This window comes from Haliotis cracherodii, unplaced genomic scaffold (genome assembly GCF_022045235.1).
Source record: "Haliotis cracherodii isolate W230 unplaced genomic scaffold, xgHalCrac1.p SCAF_5, whole genome shotgun sequence".
Classification (NCBI taxonomy): domain Eukaryota; kingdom Metazoa; phylum Mollusca; class Gastropoda; order Lepetellida; family Haliotidae; genus Haliotis; species Haliotis cracherodii.
This window is the reverse complement of record NW_027266308.1, coordinates 31,094,428-31,119,977: the sequence shown is the minus strand read 5'-3', so window position 1 is coordinate 31,119,977 and position 25,550 is coordinate 31,094,428. Positions and strand designations below refer to the sequence as shown.

At 39.0% G+C, this 25,550-nt stretch overlaps 3 protein-coding genes and 1 non-coding gene across 5 annotated transcripts; 3 read left to right on the top strand and 1 right to left on the bottom strand.

The window, feature by feature from the left end:
• Positions 1-701: 701 nt before the first annotated feature.
• LOC139443563 (uncharacterized) lies at positions 702-10,536 on the bottom strand. The gene is made up of 8 exons (XM_071224538.1): positions 10,384-10,536; positions 9,248-9,467; positions 7,827-7,984; positions 6,549-6,631; positions 5,203-5,312; positions 4,762-4,932; positions 4,520-4,636; positions 702-3,518 (listed from the first exon to the last, which is right to left on the bottom strand). The coding sequence occupies exons 1-8, from the start codon at positions 10,458-10,460 to the stop codon at positions 3,378-3,380; spliced, it is 1,077 nt and encodes a 358-aa protein (XP_071080639.1). The 5' UTR covers positions 10,461-10,536; the 3' UTR covers positions 702-3,377.
• Positions 5,450-15,807, top strand: LOC139443564 (countin-3-like). 2 transcript variants are annotated; one of them, XM_071224539.1, is made up of 8 exons: positions 5,450-5,508; positions 11,838-11,887; positions 12,162-12,369; positions 12,936-13,071; positions 13,391-13,503; positions 13,815-13,910; positions 14,646-14,786; positions 15,397-15,807. In XM_071224539.1, the coding sequence occupies exons 2-8, from the start codon at positions 11,876-11,878 to the stop codon at positions 15,501-15,503; spliced, it is 813 nt and encodes a 270-aa protein (XP_071080640.1). In that variant the 5' UTR covers positions 5,450-5,508; positions 11,838-11,875; the 3' UTR covers positions 15,504-15,807. The 2 variants fall into 2 exon arrangements, with proteins under 2 accessions (XP_071080640.1, XP_071080641.1); XM_071224540.1 differs by lacking the exon at positions 5,450-5,508 and adding an exon at positions 9,455-9,473.
• Positions 15,808-20,233: 4,426 nt separating this feature from the next.
• On the top strand, positions 20,234-22,460 carry LOC139442004 (cyclin-dependent kinase 5 homolog). The gene is made up of 3 exons (XM_071222756.1): positions 20,234-20,294; positions 20,698-21,352; positions 21,971-22,460. Exons 1-3 carry the CDS (start codon positions 20,234-20,236, stop codon positions 22,458-22,460), a joined length of 1,206 nt encoding a protein of 401 aa, XP_071078857.1.
• Positions 22,461-23,491: 1,031 nt separating this feature from the next.
• Trnae-uuc (transfer RNA glutamic acid (anticodon UUC)) lies at positions 23,492-23,563 on the top strand. Its single transcript has one exon. It is a non-coding gene; the product is annotated as a tRNA-Glu (tRNA).
• The last annotated feature ends 1,987 nt before the right edge of the window (positions 23,564-25,550 follow it).

The following is a 25,550-nucleotide window of genomic DNA, read 5'->3' as shown; positions in this document are numbered from 1 at the left end:
TTGGCAGTTCCAGTGTCCCAGGAACTTTTGCTGCTGAGTGTATTTTGTTTGTTGCTAAATAGGCAGTCGTTAATACTCCGGCATATCACAGCAGCCTGTAAATACTAAGGTGTGGACCAAACAGACCAGTGATCAGTGTTATGAACATGTTATCCTATGGGTCAGAGTCAGTCGACATGCAATCAACCAAGTCACTGTGTCTAACCACCTGAAATAAACTTAGCGGTAGTGAATACTAAGATCTGATTTAAATGAGATTGTTTAAAACAAAATCTGAGGTAAATTTTAGTTATTGGCATTAAGTGAGTTCAGGGTGAGTGTTTTGACTTTTTTTTTTCAATACTCCAGCAATATCATCATAAATGGGCTTCACACATTGTACCCGTGTTGGGGATAGAGCCCAGGCCTTCGGTGTGACAGCTACCCCACCGCCACAAGTGAGTTCTGAATGCATTAACCTCTAATCCTCATGGCATCTGTTTGTTTCCTTGTTTTGTTACACTTTTTGATATTAGAATAGAGACCCAATCTAAGTAGGTTACTGTACAAACAAGTATAGACGGGTTTATGAGATATATCTCATTGTCTAATCATAATAACAATAGATTTTACAAATACCAGTAATAGTTTCTAAATCCCTGAAAATAATTACAAAGGATATAATTAATTGAATGTATACATAATTACAGATATTGCTCACAATGTTTTTATTCCACATTGAAGACTCAATCCAGTCTAATACAAGGGAAGAACAAGGATTAAATCATCACAAATAATGATGGGTTATGCTCAAGAAACTGTGCAATGCTGACATCAAGGGGGGCAAGTATGGGGCATCAAGTATAAATAAGAACTGTCGACAAATGTTTAGCTCACCTTAACTGAAGTCTGTCCTAAACATTTACATTTTCAGCATTATGTTAAAAATCACATAGTCTATGAAAATAAATTTTGTATGATCAATGCAATTGCATCCATTAATTGCTCCTAGAATTCTGACTTCAAACATGACCGTCTTGCAGCCATTTTGAAAATGTCATTTTGACCTGATATGTCCCTGAAATAGGCTTATATTTCACAAATCAATTTTGTCTACAGTCATAAAAAAGCATTTTTTTAAAACCTGATGATGACAACAACAATTTAGGTGAGCTAAATGTCCTTCGACTATAAACCATTTAGTGTTTTGATATGAAATAAGATTCATGGTAATGGCTGCAATCCTATAACAATATCTATAAAAACACCTACAGATATCTCACTTAAACCTGATGCTGTCAAGCAGGAAGACTTCTACACAATCACAGAACTGGGGTTGAGACTGTAAAGCACTTACGGTCATAGGCTTTGGGTGGAAGATGCTACAATGGAGGAATGGGTAAGGTCACTAGTGATGTGGAAGTCCTTCATAACAATTCACATTACACTGTACTTTGAATAGAAAATACAGCAATACTACAAGTAAGACAAAATTAGGCCAACTTTTGTAATTACTTCGATCACAGATCCTAATTTTATAAAAGTGCAGAGAATAAACGGAAAATACTTGGCTTTGATTTAGCTGATCATATAGACATGATAGAGTGAAACCCTGTTTCTTCAGACGGTAACTGTCCAAGTTGAATTATCCAGAAATCATGATCATGCTGTGATAACCTTAAATTATATATACAGACATTCCAAATAGTTTGGTTTGGTCATGTTGGTAAGCAGGGGTTACAGACAAACAGGATTTCAGCATAAATATTTGTTATTATTTAAGCAGGGGGTACGTCATGTATTGTACCATGTTGTACTGTATATTTGATATTGCAAAGGTTGGACATAGAAGAAAGGGATAAACTGACTGTTTCTGAAGGAACTTTGGATGTGTTTGTTTGCTTTAACTCTTGGTAAAAACATTTTGGGTACTTATTTTTCCTTATCCAACTGCAGGGTTCCTTTGAAATAAGTCTGTGACCCAAATAGGTTGGCCTTCATAAAGTAATATCTTGAATATTCCACGTTACTGATGTGTAAGTTGTTAGTGATAACTGGTGACAATCAAAATGCCAATTAAGATTAAGCACTACCAGGTATTTTTTTTAGAAATCTGTTATTTTGAATACCATATGTATAACCATGTTAGCTTTTTTAAAATGATATAATGATAATTAATTAAGTTTTAATTCTAATCCCATTTTCTAATCAGACTGTGAACCATACTTCTGGTATTACCATAAGCACTACATGAGCTAGTGTTCAATTGTTAATGCCATTTGTTTGGAATCTGATATCCACCATTATGAATTAATTTCTACATGCCTACAGAAATTGTCAGCCAGGAAAAAGAATCAGAAATGTTGAATTTGAATGACATTTGGGAATAAAGATGTTTAATATTAAGTCATCAATAAATGTAGAAAATATTCATCATGCTAGATACATTCATATAAATATATGTCATGTAAATGACTTTGACATAAATTGTCAATAACACAGATCATCACTACAAACAGACTACAATTTAACTAGATATATGTACACAACAATGATATGGTATTTACAAATGCCTACCCTATATGTCACAATGGGAAAATAACTCTGCTCCAGGACAGAGTGCTTCTTTCTGAAAGACTTATCTCTGAATGTAAACACAACTTAGATAACATGGCACTGATATCATATATGCTGGACCATTCAGGGATGGAGCCTCAAATTAGTCATGAAAAACCTATATCATAAATTGATGACATCTTTCTATTAAATTCAAGACGGAGGAAACCAACCAGTCTTGGCAGGTCTTAATACTGGCCTAACAAACCATCATAACTTTACGTTTTGTCACAATCTTGTGAAAACCCATGCATGTAATCTCAAAGTAATGACCTTGTTAGGATCAATATGACACGACTGCTGCACTAAGATATTTCATCATCATTTGTTCATGTCACTAGTGAGTGAGTGAGTGAGTATGGTTTTATGCCGCTTTTAGCAATACTCCAGCAATATCACGGCAGAGGACACCAGAAATGGACTTCACATTGTACCCATGTGGGGAATCGAACCCAGGCCTTCAGCGTGACAAGCAAGCGCTTTAACCGCTAGGCTACCCCACGGACTCTTCATCACGTCACTAATTAAAGACAAATATAGGTTGACTTTGACTATGTTACACTGAAGCGTTGTAACATTTTTCTTCATTTTCGTTGTTAATATGGCAATGGGTAATATATTACCAGTCATAGCTAAGACTTCTTGCAAACCAAAAACATAGTACACTCTCTTTTCAGGATACACACGTCTTAGCACACTGGTCCACACTGCTGCAGGGATGCTCACACTCTAGGCAGAATACACAGGGTACTGGAATAACACTGTAGGCCACATGTTGGCAGTTAGGAGACTTCATTGATGACTAATGTGACTCGCTTCTTCCCCTTCCTGGACTCCTTGTGAGACTCGACTGCTTGGCTTCCAACAAAAGAACTGTCAGGATGAGCCATGCGAGCTACGTCTTGTCGGTCATTGAGGTGATCCTGCGGACAAAGAAGATAAACATGTTTATATTGATGCAACAGGGTATATCTATTTGTAGACTTTGCGCCAATAAGTGTGACTATTAATTTATGATGATGTCCTCATGCGAGGTTTCAGACAACAGAGGAGTTCCTAGTTTTTCCTTCAGGCTGCGCCATAAAGTAGCTAAGATATGATCATAATCAATGCAGTAGTTTGGATGTAGTGTTTAAAAGTGCTATTAAAGTATTGTAGAGTAACTATGTCTTTGTTGTTTGTATTTTAGTGTGGTCAACGCATATTTTAGTTGGCGAACTTGGGTAGCTTTTCTAGCACAGTGGCAGCAATACTCCAGTTACATCGCGACAACTTGTATTTAATCCATTCTTGGCCAGATCCCATGTCATTGGAGTGTGATGACATGCAGTCAACCATGTATCCATGTCTGCCCACCCAATCCAATTAAGTCGCCTTTCAATACAAGTGCCTGGGACTTGTTTTACCCAGAGCCCCATTGGGTATGTCAATATAACATCATCCATTGTGTGTTAAAATATTTAGAACACTTACAAATTAAGAGTAAATATGTATTATCTCTCCAGATTGACAGAGCGTCTTCACACTTGGCGTAGTACCACGTGGGGATTCCAGGGAGGAATTGGTCCCACAGCAACCTATGCCTGTCGCAAGAGTTGACTTGATCAATCGGATGGTCAAACTAGGTGGCATGATGGCATGTCATCGTACCCCAGTGACGTGAGACATTTCTCATCATATCAATCACTGTTTTTTCTGGTTCAGAATTTATTATATTCAGACCACTGTCATATAGCTGGAATATTGCAGAGTATTGCATTAACCAACAAATTTGGTGAAATGTGACATCCTCCCTGTAATGCCACAATGACTAAAATGTCGTTAGTCACAGAACACAATATTCTTATGAGGCATTTCTATGTCACTACACCTCACCTGAAATAAGTTAATGATTGACAGTTGTTGATTGGCATGTTTTACTCACTTTGATTCTGTGTAGTTTGTCGTCTAATTCCATTTTCTCTGCTGGGAGTTCTATGACTTTTCGACATTTTTCATATATGTTATCGATGGCCATGAGAATTACACCATACTCTGTTCTCTGAAATGAAATAGTTTGGGTTAGTGGTAATCATTTACAGACCTGAAGAAATCTAGACTTGCCCTATCACAGATTTGCTTGGAATGTGTTAGATATTGTCTGTGTTTATATAAGAGACTACCCACCCTCTTCCTGAGGTCCCCCTTGGTGAGGGCGAAGTTGAGCTCCTTCTCCTGGTTGGAGTCGGTCTTGGTCTCCTGGTTCTCCTGGAGCCGGGCCAGCTGGGAGTTGATGGACACCTTCTGCTTGTTGTGGTCCTGGGACATCTCGTCCAGCTTCAGCTTCAGATGCTCCAGCTGGGGACATACCACATACTGGTTACCATGGTTACACTGCTTCAGGGGTAGTCCCCTTCCACGATTATCCACCCCTTGTACACCCGATTCACCAAGATAGTATGCCACCCACCTGCACCACCCATCCCTGTGCCCCACCTTCCACCATGGTATGCCAACCCTCCTTCCACCCTGTGTACACCCAACTGCCCACTCACCACCCACCATTTGTACACCCACCCACCCTATGTACGACTCCCACCCTCTGCCCCCTGCCCTGTGTACACCCACCTCGTCCTCCATGGCCACCAGATTGTTGACCAGGTCCTTGTTTGACTCGCTCAGCGTCCGGTGCCTCATCATCAGCCCCTTCAGCTTGTCCTCCGACGAAGGCAGATAATCTACAAACAACCACAAACTCAACTCTCCTCATATTATTGTATACATCACAGCCTACAATATGCTGTTTACAAAGTGACCTATATATAGAAGCCTTGATACACTAGTGCAAACTGGTATACCCATTCTTCAAAACAATCTTGATAAAAGCCTTTCTGGCACCTGCGGAATAGGCTCAAAATACTACACCTTACACCGGTGAGTGGTAAATGCATCTACAATTGAAACTTAGATCCTAACACTGTCATTTTAATATATAATATCAAGCAAGATCACTTGCTTGGTAACAGTATCTACATTAGAACCTCACTACACCTGTAACAAAGTTGGTCATCAACACTACCTGTCATATGATTCCTGTCATTCCTGTTAACTTCAAAATCACAATGTCTATGATTGGCATCTAGATGTTTAAAGAACAGGAAGACATGAGAAAGGATGCAAATGGCAATTACTCTAGATGGCGGACCAATGGATTGCTGCAAAAGGCGATCACTGACATTGAAAATTATGTGTAGACAATTGTCTTTTGGCCGATATGGTAGTTATGCCACTGTCTAAAACAACTTTCACTTGGAACGACATTGACTGACCAACTGACTAATCACTTGATCTTCTGACCTAATATATTAATGCACACATTCAAGAAAAATGTTTAGATATTGCTTTTAAGAGATAAGAATACTTTTTTCGACGATAGAATTTAAGAATGACATCACATGATGAAGAGGTTACATTAGGTTCACTAAATACAAGGTTTATTCCAAATATAGGATATTTACCATCCCAAAACACATTTGCGTGATAAAATACAACATTCCCAGAACCAATCCACTATTGTAAGACTTGATGCTGACTCATCACCATGACTATATGTCCAGGACTATCACGGTGGGTTTATGTTTTATTGCTACATTAACTAAAAATGATCAATATGACTTTGTCTCCTCCCATCTCTGCCTCAAAGTTACCTTTTTGGGTCAGAACAGGCCCCACAATCCCCATGATAGTCGTTAGGGTCAACAAACATGGGAATCGGTAGTTACGATGTGGACAGGGGCCTGTTCCACAAAGCAATCCTCTGAAACGATCCTTAGTTGTGGCCCAGGCTGATTGTATGTTACTGTAAACTGCCAGCATGGATTGATGGTCATGCTATCAGCCACTGGCTGACTCATCCAAGCCACTTTCATGTACGATGGTATTGCTGACTACAGCATTAAACAACATTTGCTCACCCTCTGGCATGGCATCGATAACTCTCAACAGGTACTCTTCATACTTCTTGTACTGGACTAACTGTTCCTTCAAGAATCGGTGTCTGCAATTAAACAGCAAAAGTACTGTCAAGGCCTCACTTTCCTGTCATATGTAAACCACTTAACTAGCTACATGGTTGGGTACCTTAAAACTACATTCTGCAGGCAACATTAAGCAACACTTTGGTTATATTTTGACTTAAGGATTCGACCAGACAAAAGCCACAATCAGAAAATGAGTGAGTGAGTATTGTCTTTTAGCAATATTCCCTCAATGTCACGACAAGGGACACCAGAAATGGGCTTCATTGATCGGAAAATGAACACAAACTAGTTTAAATTTATTTTATTGTCCGACTTATCCGTCTTTGATAGAAAAGTAAATAGTATACAAATACAAAAAGCATACAAATTAAAGTAAGTTGTTATTTATATAATAATTGATTAAATGCATTGTTGTAAGGGCCAGTATAACCTCTCCTAAAGAACGAAAACCTTCTCAGATGTAAGTTATGGTTCTGTAAATAACAGTAACTATCCTGCATTATAAACAGCATTTGGTCCTACTAAACTAACCAACTAAAACTACTTTACATGCAAAATGACAAAAAAACAATACTGGTCCACAAAGAAAATGTCTTATTTTTATTTCAACCAACACTATCTGAAAAGTTTGCAAAGAAACGTAAACCAAAAAATGCAAAATGTGTAACCTAAGTGTGAAAACAATCTATCATAATATGTCTGTCACTGTCCATTCAAAAGTTTTGAGTGCAGGCACACTTAAACACTTAAGGCACAGCCTTAAACTTGATGATGCACTTGAGCAAAATGTTAGTATCCTGGTGAGGTGAGATGGGGTTTGACGTCGCATCCAAGATTATTGCACTTATACAGCAACATGCATGAACCTCTGTGTGTGTGTGTGTGTGTGGTGCTATCATAGTGCTATCCCACTGAGATTCCATGCCATGGTTAAACATGAATACCCCACTCAGGCGGAGTATACTGACTCTGAGCCGACCGGTCTTTGTTTTAGCCCCTTTTAGCCACCAGACAGGGTAACAACAAGTACCATCTTTTAACGTCTTTTGGTATAACGTGTTTGGAGATTGAACCCTGGATCCTCCACTCTCCAGGCGGACACTCTACCCCTAGACCATGAAGGTTGTCTCAGTCTCTTAGTGAGTCACTAGACAAGATCCATCCTCCTGGATAACAGTTACTAGCTGACTGAATGTAAACCAGTGCACAAACCTTGCTTTCAGGTCTTCCAACTGCTTTAGAAGCAGGTCAAATTCTGACGTCTTCTGTATTCGTAACCGGACTTCCTGCTGATATTTTTGTAATGCTCTTCTTCTTTTGGCTTCATTTTCTTGGATAAACTTTTCAAATTTAGAAACTCTGTCTTTCATCTGAACAAAACGATCAAATGAAAGAGTCACACAGCTATTTATTAGCAACACATGAAATGCAAATAGTCATTTCCTTACTGAAGATAACTGTATTGTCTAGTAGGGGATACTTTACTATGGTCATATTATATCTTTTTCATTAACCATGGATTTTCAGTCTCCAATAAATTATAAAGATTCACATTTCCCTAAACAGTTTTGTAACTTAAAGGGGAAGTAAAGTCAACACAGCAACTTTGCAGATTTTAATACTTAAGGGCATACTTAATAAAATATGCTTGACCAAAATTAATTAAATTTGACTAACAGAAATAATGTAGAAGAGACAATTAAAAACGAAAGGTGAAATCGTCCCCCAAACAAAACATTCCGCCACTGCGGGGATTCCACTTGCTGGGGTTAAAACGGGTTCCCGATGTTTGTTGCGCTGTGCAGTATCACGATCATGATGATCGGGCTGATGCCCAGTCTGCCTGCTTCTGCCTCTGTCTGCTCATCCATTTCATTACCATGCCCATAAGTTATGTTGCCTTAGTAACAACATTGAAGATGCCTTCATTTGTTTTCTCTGGGGATTTAATGTGGACTAGGACTGTGGGCAGCTGTTGGTTTATTACCCAAACAGGATGTTAGTAATAAAATGCTAGTTACCAATTGTTAATTGTTATTTTGATTATTCACAATGTCAAGATCAAAGGTCGTTTCACACATTCAACTATGCTCTTATTATTGTAGGATTAACAGAAATAGCCGAAACAGTAAATGTATAATGTCTAAAAATCACAAATAGATAAACACCGTGCACATATCAGTTAATGAAAACAGCTGTCACCGCTGTGCTTGTAGTTTTAGGTCACACACCCAAATAGATTTTTTTTGGAAGCTGATTACGGAGTGCGTGATTTCAGCACTTGAACTTGGACACTTAAATGCTTTCTACAAATATTATTATTTTTTCTCTCTTGGAAATTAACTAAATGCATCTAGGAAAATTAATTCACAACAAAATGGCAATAATTTTTTTTTACTTTACTTGCTCTTTGAGGGGGTCAAAAGTATTTGAATCTAGGGGCCCCTTAAATCTCTAAACTTGGCCTTCTTTATTGCTTTATTTTGAACACTCCTAAAGATACAGGGTGAAAAAAACATTTAATATACATTGTAAATTGCTCTAATTTTTATAAAATTTTCATTCAATTTTGAACTGATATGATACAAAATAAAAAACTTACATAATTCTACATAATACAATAGTATACTAACCTGTTGTTGTTTTTTCTGGACATGTATCTGTCTCTGTGAGCAGGCTTCCATCCGTTTCTTGAACTCATACCGCTTCTCTTCAAGGTCGGCCTGGACCTTCTCTACCTCCACATCTTTCTTGAGGAGAAGGGTTTTCTGCAAAGTGTTGATACCAGTCTCGATAAGTTTGTCCCCGGATTCCTTGACCACAGGGAATGCAGAAATCTCATCTTCATCATCTCTGAAAGTAATATGGATACACACATACAGATAATCAATTTAGCCTTTTATCTCTACCTTGTTCAATATCCATAATGCAGAAAACTTTACCAGTTCATATACAGTGTTTTCATAAAATCACATTTTAGGAGCATTCAGTATGGAAATAGAATGAGAACATCAACATGTCAACATTTCTTTGAAAATATTACAACAATAGTTTTGACCTGATTCAATGTACGAGTTAATTGAATTCTCCATACTCTTTATTTTTAGAAAACAGCTTAACATGTGGCATGATCTATCAAACAGAAACCCAGCACAGGAACATTTATAAACAAAAACATTTGAGTCAAAGAGTTAAATTTGCAGCAAACATGTTTCTTTGTCGAGAAACAAAAGGCAAGAGCTGATAGTGAATAAGGTGTTCTATGAATGTGTATACATGTATTAAGTTTGTATTTCCCTTTAAACTTGTTTTAAGTTAAAGTGTGCCACTCACAATACCATTAAAGAATATTTCTGTCTCCACATATATCATGATATATGCTTATAGAATTGAGAGACAAACAAATAATCAATAACTGTTGAGCGTGTAATTTAAAAGACTTAATAATCTAAATAGAAACGGATTTTATTAATTATATGAAACATAATTAAGGAACAGACAGAAATAAAAAGAGCTGAAGTGTGATTTCAGAATAATCAACGTTTAGAAGAGTGTTTTTATCCTCGCTTCTTAAACACACGGCAATAGGAAAGTTTTATCAATAGAATAAATAATGTACACGACAAAATCCCCCCGAGTACAATCTAAATCACAGGTAATATCACTATCGTCACGCTTGCATGGACCTGTCGATAGATCCTCCATGTAGAACAAAGTGACCTTAATTACAACAGTGTAGCTTCATCAAACATTGATCGCTTCCTCTCACCTGTCATTTAATTGTGTCACGAAAACATTCCTCTTTTGTTGTTCCAAGTCTAATCTATATGGCCCCGATGCTGCCATTTTTGCACAACTCCAGATTTGTTGTTTTTTGTGGCCAGTAAATCACGGTGCGCTATGAGTTTCCGAGTATCAACATTTCGCCGCCATTGCAAAACAAGTTTATGCAAATAGGAGCACCTTGGTGATCAATGGTCATGTGATTCGTACGCCGGTCATGTGATGCACTAACGTGAGCGTTCAGGGCTCCTAGCTTCAAAAAAACCATTTTTTCCCGGATTTGATTTGATAGTAATAATAGACTAATTTGATTTTATACCATTTGAACGTAATATGCCATACAAAATGTTACCTGCTTATTTACATGTAACTCTGGTGCTGATAAATGACAGGCCTTGTCATAAATAAACCAAGTAAAAACTTGAAAATTAAGTTTGACATACAAATTATAAAAGTTATCTACACGTTACTAGACTGAAAACGATCGCCTAAATGCTGAAACTATAATAACACTGAACAACCATTTCTTGTTTGTTTCATTTTTAGCCACCATAAATGGGTGTTATTTTCTATTGTCAAGCAGTTTCCATCACCGACAAATGCATAGATTGTTACAAGTAGTGTGTGTGTATACAACAGAGGCTTATTCTATAGATATTTTAGATGAATGATAAAGATAGGTTTAAAGTAATGTGTGTACCACACCAATTTTACAATGCCAGTGTCAGATGTTTTGTATTTCCCGTGATGCGAATAACCAAACTCCTTTATGGAAGGAAGGGCGGTCGGATAGCCTAGTGGTTAAAGCGTTCGCTCGTCACGCCGAATGCCCGGGTTCGATTCCCGACATGGGTACAATAAGTGAAGCCCATTTCTGGTGTCCCCCGCCGTGATATTGCTGGAATATTGCTAAAAGCGGCGTAAAACCATACTCACTCATTTATGGAAGGAACCTGGTCGTGAACAGTATGTACATTGTGTCAATGTATTTAATATTAGAGTGTGACGTCACCATCTAGAGTGAAGTCAGTTATCTCACGCCAAACAAAAATGTCTGCCTTTGAGAGTTTGAAACTTACTTTTACACAAGTGCTTCACATAGAGTTTTAACAACCCTCTTATTATTACCATCTGCGTGATTAATACAGATACATAGTCTTATACATATTGATATTAATTCAGATCAAGTGATCCCTTAATGTACTCATGTAAAAATATCACGGTATTAGACAGGACGAAACATGGAGAAACAAGAAGTTTAATGACTTATTCATTAATTTTACCTCTCACTATGCAAACTGAGATACGCTATATAGATAAGCCTTCTGTTTACAAATGCAGAAAAGACAACAAGTTGATTAGTTATAAGTACTATCAGTGATACTGTCAGACTTTGGACGTCTCGACAACAACATTCAGCCTCCATGTTTTTATCTCCAGAATAGCTGTATCAAAGGCCACAGCATCCCATAGCGTTAATGAAGATGAAGGTGGGTGTATCATTGTTTATTATTTCTACAGTTAATTGCATTATGCATTGTACATAATTATGAAAATAACAAGTGCTTTCCATCATTGTATCCCTTATGTCAAACTACATGGAGTGCACCCCTCAATGATGCATGAAATAAACTGTTCAAAACGGCGTTAAACCAACCCAACTCACTCACTCATGTCGACCATGCAAGCATGTAATCCATCCATCTTGACACATTTATATATTTTACAACTCGGAACTATCAATGTGTGCATGTTTGTATACAGGTACTGGTATTGTTAAGTTGTGTGGTGTTGGCCGCTTCTGGGCTGCGGGTGTCGACCCTGACCGCCCACAAGCAGCAGAAACTGAAGAAGACCAGGATGACTGTTCTGAAGATGCCTCAACCTCAAGAGAAGGTTGACCTTGACCTTTGCCCGACATGCGTCAGCTTCACGGAGGAAACCATTGATATCATGATGGATATCCTTCTCAGTAAGTCTATCAAATGTGTATATAGATTATTTATAGATATTTCCCGACCGCCTCTGTGGTCTAGGGGATAGAGCGTCCGCCCGGAGGACGGAAGGTCGGGGGTTCGATCCCCGCCGTGTAATACCAAAAAACACATTCACGGTCAGTTTCTTATTTGCCCTGATGTATAGTATTGTAATAGCCAAGATTACATACCTCTGTGCATGTATTCAAAGGACAAAATAACTACACCCGTGTCTGTACACTTAGCTTTCAACGGAGTGATAACTGCCGGTGTCGCTTTGGGCTTCCCATCCATTTAACTGATACGACGTGAAATAACTGACTGATAGAAGGCGTTAAATCAAACTGACGTAGCCACAACGAGTTATTTCCACTTTTGTGTTCAGGAGTGATACATCTGAAATCCAAACCCAAGACCCTAAGAAGCACCTTTTTGGTCGTTACGCAGACCATTTTACAATTGGTATTTGCGATAAGAACATCTAACAAATGACTTTAGTCTCTTTCAGTCCGTATATGAACTTACCCTGCTAAATATCGGGTTTCTTCCCTTTATGCTTCAGATATTGGTATTCTGGACTCTTGTGGGGTTCTCTGCTCTATCGTTGAGCAAAAGACAGGAAGCCAGGCTATAGGCGCCGTGTGTAACATCCTGTGTGACGTCGTCGGCATTGACGACTTCGTCAAGTTTATCACAAAGTTAGTATACTACTAAGAAATATATGATATATTTACGTCAAAATGGAACCTCGTGTATGACATACACTTTCTTATATCACATCTAAGATGTGAGCATTCGAGTTTCTTGTAAGCCCGGTAAATCGTTTCATCAGATAATTATAATGCCTATACTGTTACACTTTTCTATCAATATATATGTCATCAATCACGCTGAACAGATGAGTTCATTCCAAGAAGTAGTTAGACTGATGGATGATAATGATCAAAATATTCAGAACCATAAATTCAATTTTCATTAATCCTTGCTTGCATCTGACATATTTGCATCCCTTAACAGGGCTGACTTAGATCCCATTTACTTCTGCGAATTGACGAAAATGTGTCCAATCTTCGACCAGGGAGATGCGACCTTGACAGAGCTTAACATCCTTCCACTGAAAGGACCCCCAGGTACCTCTGTCCCTCTTCGCCCATACTCATTTCGTCTATTATACAGCAACAGACGTTTTGGCGTAGGATTTTTTGTGCTCATCTAGACCTCTAAGTTCAACATCCAGTGATGCCATGGATTTCATCAGACATGTTGTCGGTCATTTTGGATATCAAAATGGCCGAGATTCGTCACTATTGAATTACAACGACAACGTTTTTCATCATTGTCCTTCGAAATAAAGTGAAATGTATAACACCTAAGGGCCAATATATTAGGTAACAATCATGCGTTTTTAATCGGGACATTTAACTTACTGTTTTATGAACAGGTGATCGCACTATAAGCTTCACGTACAATTCAACGAACGGCACCGGCACAGGACAAATCAACATCAACATCACGACTGTGGATAAGTTCCCCGTGTGTGAGTTTCCCTGGTCCATCTGAGCCCGGATTAGTTGCATACATTCATACACAACAAACCTTCAGAAAATGCTACCAATGCTAATTGACCAGTGCTATTTTCTAATCATGATGAAGACCAATTTTAATTTGTCAACCTGTTAAATGTAAGCATTATGTGATAGGAAAGCAGAAAGGGACGCAGCTCTGGGCCCCGTTCCTCAAAGCGATCTTAGCGCTACGATGATCGAAACCCTATGTTAAACTATGGGGCTTACGATCACCTTAGTGCTAAGATCGCTTTGATGAACGGGGCCCTGGGCGTTAACTATATTTTGGTGAAACCCACGACCATGGGTATGGGGCCGACAAACCAAGAAATATACAGAGGGTGAATCTTAGATTCGAACCCACTATAATCAAGTCCTGATACGGTTTAGGGACGCAACTGTGCTACCTTTTACCTCCCTTAAAACTGCAGACACAGAGCACCTCTGGACCAGTGTACCTTTCGACAAAGCGACGTAGCAAAACGACGACAGTGAGTCTCATGTTAAAGCATGGAAGATACGACAGTCGTAGGGGAAAGATCGCTTTGTGAATCGGAGCCCAATTTCGAAAACAAGTGCATAGTAAATGGGTTTTTTTGGCGTGTACTTTATATTGTCAGGTTTTAATGTGGGTTGTGTTTAAAAAAAGGATAGATCCACTCCCTCTTGGTCCTATAATACTATTATTATCACATCTGTGTATGTAGCGAGCAGTTTGCTGATACAGAAGCAACCCCCGGGGTTCTACCCCACAGCCTTGAAGCTTTCGGCTGAGAAGTCCCCCGACTGCCACCCCCAGCAACAGAAGTGTGAGACCTGGAAACACGGCAACTATACACTCACAGTGTGTAAGTATACACCGTAGAAGGAAGGCTGGCAGACCTAAAGTAACGCGTGACCTTACTACGCCACATTGGAATGCCCCTTGCCCTAAAAAGCGACTATGTTGTCGTAAGAGGCGACTAACGGGATCGGGTGGTCAGACTCGCCGACTTGCTTGATGCATATCATCGTATCCCAATTGCGTGGATCGATGCTCATGATGTCAATCACCGGTTTGTATAGTCTGACTATATTATTTACTGACCACCCTCAAAAAGGTGGAATATTGTTGAGTGCGGCGTTAAACAACAAACAACACAAAAACACAATTAATTAATCTTGCAAAACGATGATAAAAAACCCAGGCGACGTTAAAACTGATGATGTAAGCCTTCTTTAGACATCAAGCAGCGCTAGGGGTGAGCCGTCAATTGCTACCTTTAATCGGTGGTTCACTGGGGATATGTAATCAGTGTGGAATGTATGTATGAGGATGCTTGATAAAGATTACAGAGAGTATTTATTTGTTAAAACCTATTTACAAATTGCATTGATATAAAAGTAAATCCGTTGTTTAGAATCTCTTAACTTTAAATTATCTTGATGCAGTAAAGCTCCGTGTTTCTTCTGTTGCAGCTGTGTGTAATGGCGAGTGTTTCAGTGAGCATCCCCACAGCAAGGTGTATGACCGGAAAAGCATGAACTTCACCATTACAAAGGAGACAATGGGCAGTCAGCACTGACAATACACAATATTCACAGTAGTCATAACGTCAATATGTTTTTTTTAAAGAAATATAGGTGAATACAAATGTGTTTATAAATATTGTTTCTATCTCGGAAACAAAATACTAGCAAATAAATAATTTACGAGCAGTTACAATTTGAAAATGTCTTCGAAATACACGGTGATGACTTGAAAAGCAATATTTGTAAACTTATTATTAACAGATTATCAAACGCCGTCCAGATATGACGACAGTTCTTAACAGTCACACATTGTAGCCAACAGATCCCAATTTATAATAAAGTATTTCTTTCTGTGTGTATTTTATTTTGTCCGTTTGTGACCGCAATGTTGTAAGCTGCGTTCCGTCTCTTCGTGTCACTAGTTGACGCCACGCAGAGAAATCCCAGAACCAGCATATCAATGCTGTCGTGGAGATCTGTCTATGACGTCACATCCTTCGTATAGACATATCTATGACGTCACATCATTGTCTCTACAGACAGGAAGGAAAAAAGACGTATTTCAGCCCACACGGTCACTTTTCAACACTTTATACATTACTTTGGTGCTTTTGGAGACTCTACATTTTAGCCTCCGCTCGTTTCTTCGTTGAAGGTAAGACTAACAATGCCCGTGTTCTTTTACCAACAATAGAAGGCCACTGGTAAAACTAGTTTTTGGCCGTGAAATGACGAAAATATTTAAATACTTTCGGTTTTCTAACCAAGCAATTTTCTTTTTCTTGTTATAACAAAACACACACAAAAAACAAACAAACAAAACAGGCCATGTACCAGAATATCAAATCATGTGTTTCCCGCAATGACAATTTAACCAATAAGAACTCTTTTTTTCCATGTAAATCTGGTATTAGACAAGGAGTTGTCGCCTTTCCTGTTTGCAATATTTTATAATAATCTCGAAGCGGCACACGATTCGTGTACAGATGTCTAATTGAAACCAGACGAATTCTATCATCGAATCGAAAATATTATCACAATATTTGTATTATTGCATGAATATGATGCAATGTCATGAGCCACAAATGCTCATGATCTACAACAGCTGTTGGGCTCATTTCATTGCTATTGTACACATTGGGGGTTTAAGTTAATAGCTATGTTCTATGTTTTTTACCAAGGACGGACATTAAATTTATCACTAAAATGTCAATTGCGGTTTTCTGAAAGTATGGTTTTACCAGATCTTCTCTACGGATGCGAAGTATGACGATTTGACAATATCTTCGCTATGAAAGATTCCATCTATCAAACATAGTTAAAACGAGAATGATATGTTTTGGGGCAAAATATTCTCAGGGAAATCATCTAAATTATCTTTCCTTTTATATAAGTGATTGTTTAATGACCACCTATTTGAAAAGTGTAAACATACATAGATTACATATACACCTACAAATTAATTAGGCACCACCCTGTTTTTTTTGTGTTTTTTTTAATAAGGCATCATTCACGTCAAGCCTGAGCTATGGTGGAGAATTAAATGTCTTGTGTAAGACGAGACTATTGACTACTGAAAACACAGAGAATGATACAAATGTTCAATATTTTCATTGCCTCAATAACACAGTTGCGATAGTAATGTAACTGAGCAAAATTGATAACCACGAAAACTATGAATCTGGGAAGTTCCATGATCAGGTATGAACGACCATTACTGTCCAAAAGCGTTCATCGTTATCTTACAAACATAATCAGAATCCTGAAACACTAACGAGTGTTACCGCCCTGTGCCTGGATGACAGATTCCACCCTTCTCCCTAGTCCTCCATTGCGTCATCTGAAACGATCAAGAAGTAACTGCTTCCACTCCTGATACAATGCAGCCTCTAAAGCTGCCACATTCTGCACTGGTGGATCCACTGCCTGCAGCCGACGTCCAAGAATGTCCCAAACATGTTCCAATGGATTCATCAGGGGCTCATAGCGGACCAAGGCAAAGTGTCAATGGCGTGTCCTTGCAGAAATGCAGTCAAAGCACGAGAACGATGAGATGTAGCGTTGTCTACCATAAACACAGGTCGACATGGAAGTGCCTGGTTGTCAAAATGTGGATTGAGGTTACACACAACCAAATGTTTTCCCATAGACTTCTATAGTAACGTTATATATTTTTTTAAATAACTAAGCATTCAACAGCTATTACCTGTACGTCTATATACAGTTTGGCCTGAGAGCAGCAATAAAAACATAAAAAAATGACTAGCTTAGCCAGCTCCTTTTCCGAGTACAGGAAGCTAAACACACCACCCCTAGTTTCGCACCAAATGTCACCTACTTGAAAATGACTGTGGTCACATTCAACATAAATCATCATGTTGACTAAATATAGACAAACATGGTTAGTTTTAATAACTGGATGGATGTACATTTAAAAGACATAAAAATCTTACAGAATATCCTCCAATCACAGCCTGCAGATATCTCTCGATCTGCACTGAAGGCTCCTACGAATACTGTCCAAACTGGTTCTGATTTGGTGTAGTAGAATCTTGAGGATGTCCTTGATGTAACGATCGCCGTTGAGATTGTCTCGTACGTTTACCATGTCCAGTTTACAGTCATGAGTTGTTGCTCCCCACACCATGACGGAGCCTCCACCATAAGGGACAGTTGGTACAATGACCCTGGGAGTATACGCACCTGTGACGTACATCAAGACCAATCGCTTTCATCAGACCAATTGATCCGTCGCCACGTTCATATATTCCAATGACGTCGAGCTATACACCAAGCCAATCAAAGTATCTGATGATGAGCAGTTAACAAGAGACGTCTGATGACACTTCGTGACTTCAACCCAAGTTATTTTAGCCGCTTTCGGGCAGTTCTGGTGGCCAGATGCCTGTTGGGAGGCCATTGTTCTTTCAGAGCTTTACCAGTGGCAAAGGGTTGTCGCCTCACAAGACCTGCTGGAGTCCTGCCTTCCTGTACAATTGTCTTTCGGGGTAGCCCTGGTTATGGACGGTCCTTTACTTCAGGTGTCTTCGGTGTTTTCTTATGCATCTGCTGATGGCAAGCCAAGTCATAGCCAAGGTGACGTCCAATGGGCCCGTATGACATACATGTGTCTGCATGCAAATAATTTGGCCACTTATATACCCTTACTTGCATCATTATCAAAGTGCTTTTCGCCAAACTCGAGGTTTCATGCTTCACTTTCATATGTCTTTGTGTTTGGGCGACACAGTCAGTTATTGCCATGACTATACTCGAGATCGACAGCTATTCTACGAATGAGTATCATGAAACTTGAATTTCTAAAGACGGATCTAACACTGTAACATATTTCATCAGTAATTTCGACAAACATGGACTTAGTTACATCTGGTGATCACAAAAATTTAAAAAACTTTACTTATTAAAAACATTTAGCCCATGAGAAATAAAATGACATTAACCTACAGTACTGCAATAATCTTGAACGCGACGTTAAACCCCAATTTCACCTCACCTCACATTATGTGTACATGTGTATGTTGCAAGATATATGTTTGCGACGGCAGTATTGAATTGTTGAAGTGTACATACGTCATGTGATAGGAAGTTGAAATAATTTTGGCCACATGGAAAACTTTTAAATATTGGTTTGAAACCATCAGACACTTTCCAATGGCTGACAACTTTTCGCGTTCTTACACTCGCAAGTCTTGCACTTCCGACTTGGTTGATGCATGTCATCGTATCCCAATTGCGTGGATCTATGGTCATGATGTCAATCACTGGATTGTCTAGTCCAGACTCGATTATTTACAGACCACCGTCATATACCTGGAATATTGCTGAGTGCGGCGTAAAACAACAAACAAACATACAAACCTGATAAACTGTATAAGAAAATTAGACAAAATGGCTTAGGTTTTTTTCAAGAAAAAACTAGAAGGTCTGCGATCCAAATTGATTTCTAATGTACATATTTTCAACAAAGATTTGTCCGTCCGTTATAACAAGCACATATATACATTAACATGAATAATCTATTGTACTACATTTATATGAATGGATTTCAATTTCAAATAACTTAGTATTTATACGCGTTAAATCAGTCGACATTTGGATACAATCAAAATACATGACCGTTTTAACGTATAACAACAGCACCGTAAGCGGCACTCATATATATTTATCATTAATAACTCCATTTTCCCAATGAAATAGGGACGGTCGGGTAGCCTAGTGGTTAAAGCGTTCGCTCGTCACGCCGAAGACCCGGGTTCGATTCCCGACATGGGTACAATGTGTGCCCATTTCTGGTGTCCCCCGCCGTGATATTGCTGGAATATTGCTAAAAGCGGCGTAAAACCAAACTCACTCACCCAATGAAATATGGGTACAATAATAAAAGCTAAGCCACAGAGCCTGACCCAATGGAGACGAATATCGCATTCAAACCCACGCCCAGTGGACACAAACAGGACGCGCCCCTTACACAATCACCCTGCGACAACAACACGCTCTCGCTCACGTCATAGAAACGACGAGATCACGTTTGTCTATGACGTCATCCCATTCTCTGTGTTTAGCGACAAGGTATCATGTTGAACAGCTTAGCCTGTGGTCAGTAAGTACGACATGTACACAAACACTCATTGATGCTCCTTCTGGCAGCATATCCGTGTGCTTATTTACGCACTGATTTAGCTTAATACGTTTAGTAACTGACAACAGTTCATATATACTCTGTTTATTTTTAGTTGACGGGTGAAACCAACAATTCTACGAGATGATTGAGTTCTGGATTACGCCTTCATCACTCCTCGCTGGAGCGTACGTTGCTTGGAAAGGTAAGAAGATAGAAATATTTCCAGCTTCATATTTAGAAACATTATCATAGATGCACCATATTGGTTTGAGCAGTCATTTATTTGCCAAAATTCGCCCCGAACATATCCGATAATGCTTGTTCGTGATTTTAGCTATTGGGACATGTCTGATATTTGTAATACCAATATTTCAAAGTTTAAGGAAACTTTAATATTTAAGATTTTCAGTGGGCTTAATAGCGCCCTAATCCAACCTGGTCCTTTCTGATTGACAAGATTCCAAATACCTCATAACTCCTCATAACTACATAAATCCCAACTTATACTTTTATAAAGTAACTTATTCAACTGATGATTTGAAAAATGGTTTCGATATTAAACGATTTGTACTGAACGTTGAATCATTCAAATTCAATAATTCCAGGTTACAGTTGGTTTCGACGCAAACCAAAGCAAGTTGTGCGATGGGAGGTTATCCCTCCTGTCACCACACAAGGCTCTATCAGATGGACAAGTGACACCAGCAGTAGGTCCTCCACTACCGGCTTGAAGTCATCCTGTCACAGAGGTGGATTCTCGGATCCTTTCTTAGAGATCAGCTCCAGGGTTCCAACAGCCAGTTCTACACGGGGCATCGATTCTAATAGATCTCGTTCAATTAAACATCATGCCAACAGATCAGCTTTGAATAAGGACTCTCTAGGAAGGATCTGGCCCCATGTGCCATCCAGAGTTCAGTCAGATCCAACTCTGGCGTCGGGAGAACCAGCCAAAGAGACGAAACAGGGATTGTTGATGGAGGAAGACTTCACGGACATGTACGAGATCCTGTCTCGAGTTGGGAGGGGGACCTTCGGCTCGGTGTACAAAGCGATGAAGCTGGACTCACTAGACATCGTGGCGGTTAAAAGGGTGCGGCATGAAGGTGATGTGGACAATGCTTTGACAGAAGTGGATATACTCAAGTCACTTCAAGACTGCCCTAACATTGTCCGTCTGTTGGACTGCTTCCATCTCGAGTCCGAGATAATCATCATCATGAACCTGGCCTCCGGTAGTCTCAAAGATGTAGCTATTGGGTGAGTGTATTTGTTGGCAGACTCCAGTTCGTTTGATTAATATAAAAAAAACTGATATAGTCTTTGTCTCGTTTAACAAAGTGCACTATCCATACGATGTCAAAGTTTAAAAATAATGACAGTCATATAACAGATATTTTTAAACGTTCCTTGATATCGTATATCAGCATCATGCCATGCTTGTGGGTTTCACCAGTGTGGTAAACGACCAAGTCCTGCATCACTTCGGACTGTCCTACCACATCTATCAACTCAAATTGTAGTGAGTGAGTTTAGTTTAACGTCGCTTTTAACAGTATTCCAGTTATATCACGGCGTGTCAGCTTAATGTGGGAGGAAAGCCCGAAGTGATGCAGGTCTCAGACGTTTACCACTTCGGTGAAACCCACGAGCACGGGTATGGTGCTGACTAACCTAGAAACATAATCGGGGCGAACCGGGATTCGAACCCACAATCATAGGTTTCCTGCGTGCCCAAGGGACGCAACCCTGCACAGCGAATCGCGGCGCCTTAGACGACTGGGCCACCCGTTCTCAAATCGCATCCCTGTTCAAAGCTGCGTTAAACTCCCTCACTCACACCTTCATATTGATTTATATTGTTCCGCTTCATTTCAGACACAGAGATTCTGAGTACATCATGAGCCTATTTCTAGACATCCAGTCGGCAGTTGGCTTTCTCCACGACAAACTGATCGCGCACAGAGACTTGAAACCTGCCAACGTACTTCTAGAAGGAAACAAAGCGATTCTCGCGGATTTCGGCTGCGCCAAGAACGTCCAGGGATTCTGCGGAAAGGAGGTGTATATTACGAGCACTGCAGGAACCTATGCCTACATGGCACCCGAGGTTCTCAGCAATGGCTGCCTGTATTCTGCCATCAAGGCTGACGTGTGGTCTCTCGGATGTATAATCTACTATCTGCTGACAGGGGAAGACCTCTTTATCGGCGAGTGTGTTGAGTTTACCGTCGTGGAGCATGCTGAAACCGTGGTGGAGTTGCCGGAGTTTGTAGACGTCAGTGCCATCACTTCTAGTCTGGGTGACAGTATGAAGGCAGCCCTCCAATGTGACCCCGCAAACCGACCTCCTGCATTTATGCTGTGAAGTTTGGACACGGGAACAGAGAACAGTCTCTGCTGGAACATTTGCCATCGAATTGTACTACTCATAGATAGCTGATGCTGTAACGAAATAAGTTTAATCTGTTTTCCGTCTTCTTAATACACTGCATATATATTTTCATAAAATTTCTTTTGTATTTAGAAACTATATTTAAATTTCATTTAATCAATGTTTATATTCAATATTTAATTTATTTTCTGAAATTCAAAAAGTTAAATATATAGTTTATTCTTTAAATATATGATTTGGCCTAACTTGTTGAAAAACCTAACTAAATTGTCAAACATATATATATGCAACTCTTCCGAAATGGTAGATTAATCGATTTCAACATGTATATAATTGTGGTGTTTTGTATTGTTTGAAACTTTATTAATTTAATCTTGAGATATATATTAATCTGATAATGTAACGATGTCATATTTATACAAGAAATGTCACATTTGATAATTTACACAAGTGTGTTCTGTTTATTAAGCTCATATCCACAAACGTGTATGTTTATATGATTTCGAAATGAATTAGATGTCCAAAAACAAAGCTCGTTGTGTGTTGTTTTAGACATTGGCATTACTACTAGAGTGTGATCAGGTGACTGAATGTTAGAAAACGTTTATATCAGTTGGGCCTACAGTTATTCACGCCCACGACAAGGTATTCACAGGAAATGTGAGCGCGATGAAAAAACCTGAATAACCTGAGCCAGTCGTTGGAATCTAGAAGCTTTTCACTTGAAAGTTCTACTTTTCGATATGCAAAATAGATGATCACAATAGAAATATTCGCGATTTCAAGCCGCGACACCTGAGCTTTGTGTGGGTCGAACCTGGACTCGTTTTGGGTCAAGTATGTCAACACGGTTTTCGCTCACGGACGTTTACGTCCGCTTTGGGTTACCTCCCTTTATACTGGCGAGTCGAGTGTTGTCACGGATGAGTCATCTTAGCTTTATTGATCGCTACCGCGCACGGCAAAGTCATAGATACAGTATTATGCTCTAATTTCTTCAGCGATCCATTGTGGTCTAGTGGTTAGGATTCCTGGCTTTCACCCAGGCGGCCCGGGTTCGATTCCCGGCAATGGAACGTAATATTTTTACTTTAATATTTTTTCAAGGTAAATCCAACTGGAAAAACATGTATATTGTTAACGACATCACACAAATCCATGAACAATAAAGACATTAATATGTGTTTATTTTGAATAACGGAAAAATTGTATATTATGATAATGTCTTTCCCATTAATTTGCGGTTTTAGATACACGAAAAATAATATGTAAATGAACAGCAATTACCTCATTCACTGTATTTATACCGTTTTAATCATTGTCTCCTTGACACAGAGTAGTTTTCTTTAGGGCAACGAAGTAACTTTTCATATATAAATATGAATTTCGTCTCTCTGTTTCCTTCTCTTAGTAAGATAGTGAACCGGAAAATGTATCTGAAATGTTTGAAACTGTAAATAACAGACAACAGAAAACAGACGTAAATAATATTTATATGACAACGAATTAAAACAGATCGAAACATTTGTCATATCTACATTTGGGCATCACTATGCTGATATTATTCATATTCTGAATTATGTAATTTTTAATGTTGAGTTTTTTAATTAAAAGGCGAAATTTCAACTTAATTTTATCTCTTAATGTGTGCTTTATTTAGATGACGGGTGGATTATTCAGCTTTATTATATACGTTATGATGATGATTAATATTCTGCAGAAAGGTGAAAAAAACTCCCTCCTTCTTGATCCGCGTGTTGCTACCATGGTATGTGTGCGTGCGTGCGTGAGTTCATGTATATATCACATATCACATATGCAATATCACATATGCAAATATAAACATCTAGATGGAAGTTCACAGCGCAGTAGAAATTATAAATATACACAGCTACGCTTATTTGTAATTTTTAATGCCAGATTTACACAAGTATGAGCACATACATGACAAATACCTTGATATGAGTGATTACATCTCAACATATATATTAGAAGGTCGTGTACACTTATTGTTTTGGTACTGCCTGCTTGTATGATACCCACATATCAATCGGATTGACTTGCCTCTGATGAACAGTGACCACGGGGATAGTAAGTGTAGCACGTGCAACGGAAGAATCCTTTTCCACTGGACGTCGAGTTCAAGATTATTGCACTATATAGCGACGTGCATAGACGTTCCAGATTAGGTCCAGGGGGTCCGGATTATACATGTATTGTGCAGACACTAGTACATACATTAGCAAATTTCCCCACCCCTGTGCCAGATTCAAGACATACTCTATGATGTTCAAACAAGGCCCCAGTTTCTCCTGTCACGGGGCGCGCTCCCCGCTGTGCTAACACATTGTCTCATGAGAAGATAACCGAACAAAGGAGGCAAATGTGACCTTGAACAGGTTCGAACCATGACCCGTATTTAGTGTCAGGTGTTACTTATCACGATATACTATCCGTTTTCCAGATATGTGTCAGCATGAGGCATATTTACTATGACACACTTTGATAACGGTTTTATTTCTATGTAGATGTCAACGAGTTAATGTTTTATCCAGGGCGCGGTTATAATGAAAAGAGTTTTAGAATAATACTAATTTATGTAAGGGTAAGATGAACAACTTCTTTATTTTAATTAGGAGCGACGTTTCGGTGTAGGTTCTCAAGCAGGATTCTACCGAAACGTTGCTCCTAATTGCAATAAAGAACGTGTTCATCCTAATATCTTATCCTTAGTACTCCAACTTCTAAATGCCTCTCAAAGAAGTAAAAAAATACTAATTCTGGTATTAACGCCATAATTTGGAGACACTTTCTTATTGTTTGTGCATGGCGAGTGACACCAGACCGATACAACCATATTCCCCGGTACATTTGTCTGAAATCAGTAAAACAAATTTAAGATTGCGACAGAAAATCAAAGAAGGACATTATGATTTGTCTCCTATTGGCAGGGGGTGTTTCATATCAGAAAAGTAGAAGCAGGTACAGCAGTTGTCGTCAAGACATATTGGGTGTAACTGATGTGATGTAGTGTGTTCATAACTGAACAGGAACAGAAACAAC

Excerpts from the sequence above, each read along its gene's own strand:
- LOC139443563 (XM_071224538.1), bottom strand. The coding sequence starts at position 10,460 with ATGGCAGCATCGGGGCCATATAGATTAGACTTGGAACAACAAAAGAGG. Across the intron at positions 4,933-5,202 it reads TGGTGGCCATGGAGGACGAG|CTGGAGCATCTGAAGCTGAA; the intron begins GTGGGTGTACAC and ends GTATGTCCCCAG. Across the intron at positions 3,519-4,519 it reads ACAAACTACACAGAATCAAA|GATCACCTCAATGACCGACA; the intron begins GTGAGTAAAACA and ends CTTTGTCCGCAG.
- LOC139443564 (XM_071224539.1), top strand. Across the intron at positions 13,504-13,814 it reads TCCACTGAAAGGACCCCCAG|GTGATCGCACTATAAGCTTC; the intron begins GTACCTCTGTCC and ends TTTTATGAACAG. Across the intron at positions 13,911-14,645 it reads TGTGGATAAGTTCCCCGTGT|CGAGCAGTTTGCTGATACAG; the intron begins GTGAGTTTCCCT and ends CTGTGTATGTAG.
- LOC139442004 (XM_071222756.1), top strand. The coding sequence starts at position 20,234 with ATGATTGAGTTCTGGATTACGCCTTCATCACTCCTCGCTGGAGCGTAC. Across the intron at positions 20,295-20,697 it reads AGCGTACGTTGCTTGGAAAG|GTTACAGTTGGTTTCGACGC; the intron begins GTAAGAAGATAG and ends CAATAATTCCAG. Across the intron at positions 21,353-21,970 it reads CTCAAAGATGTAGCTATTGG|ACACAGAGATTCTGAGTACA; the intron begins GTGAGTGTATTT and ends GCTTCATTTCAG.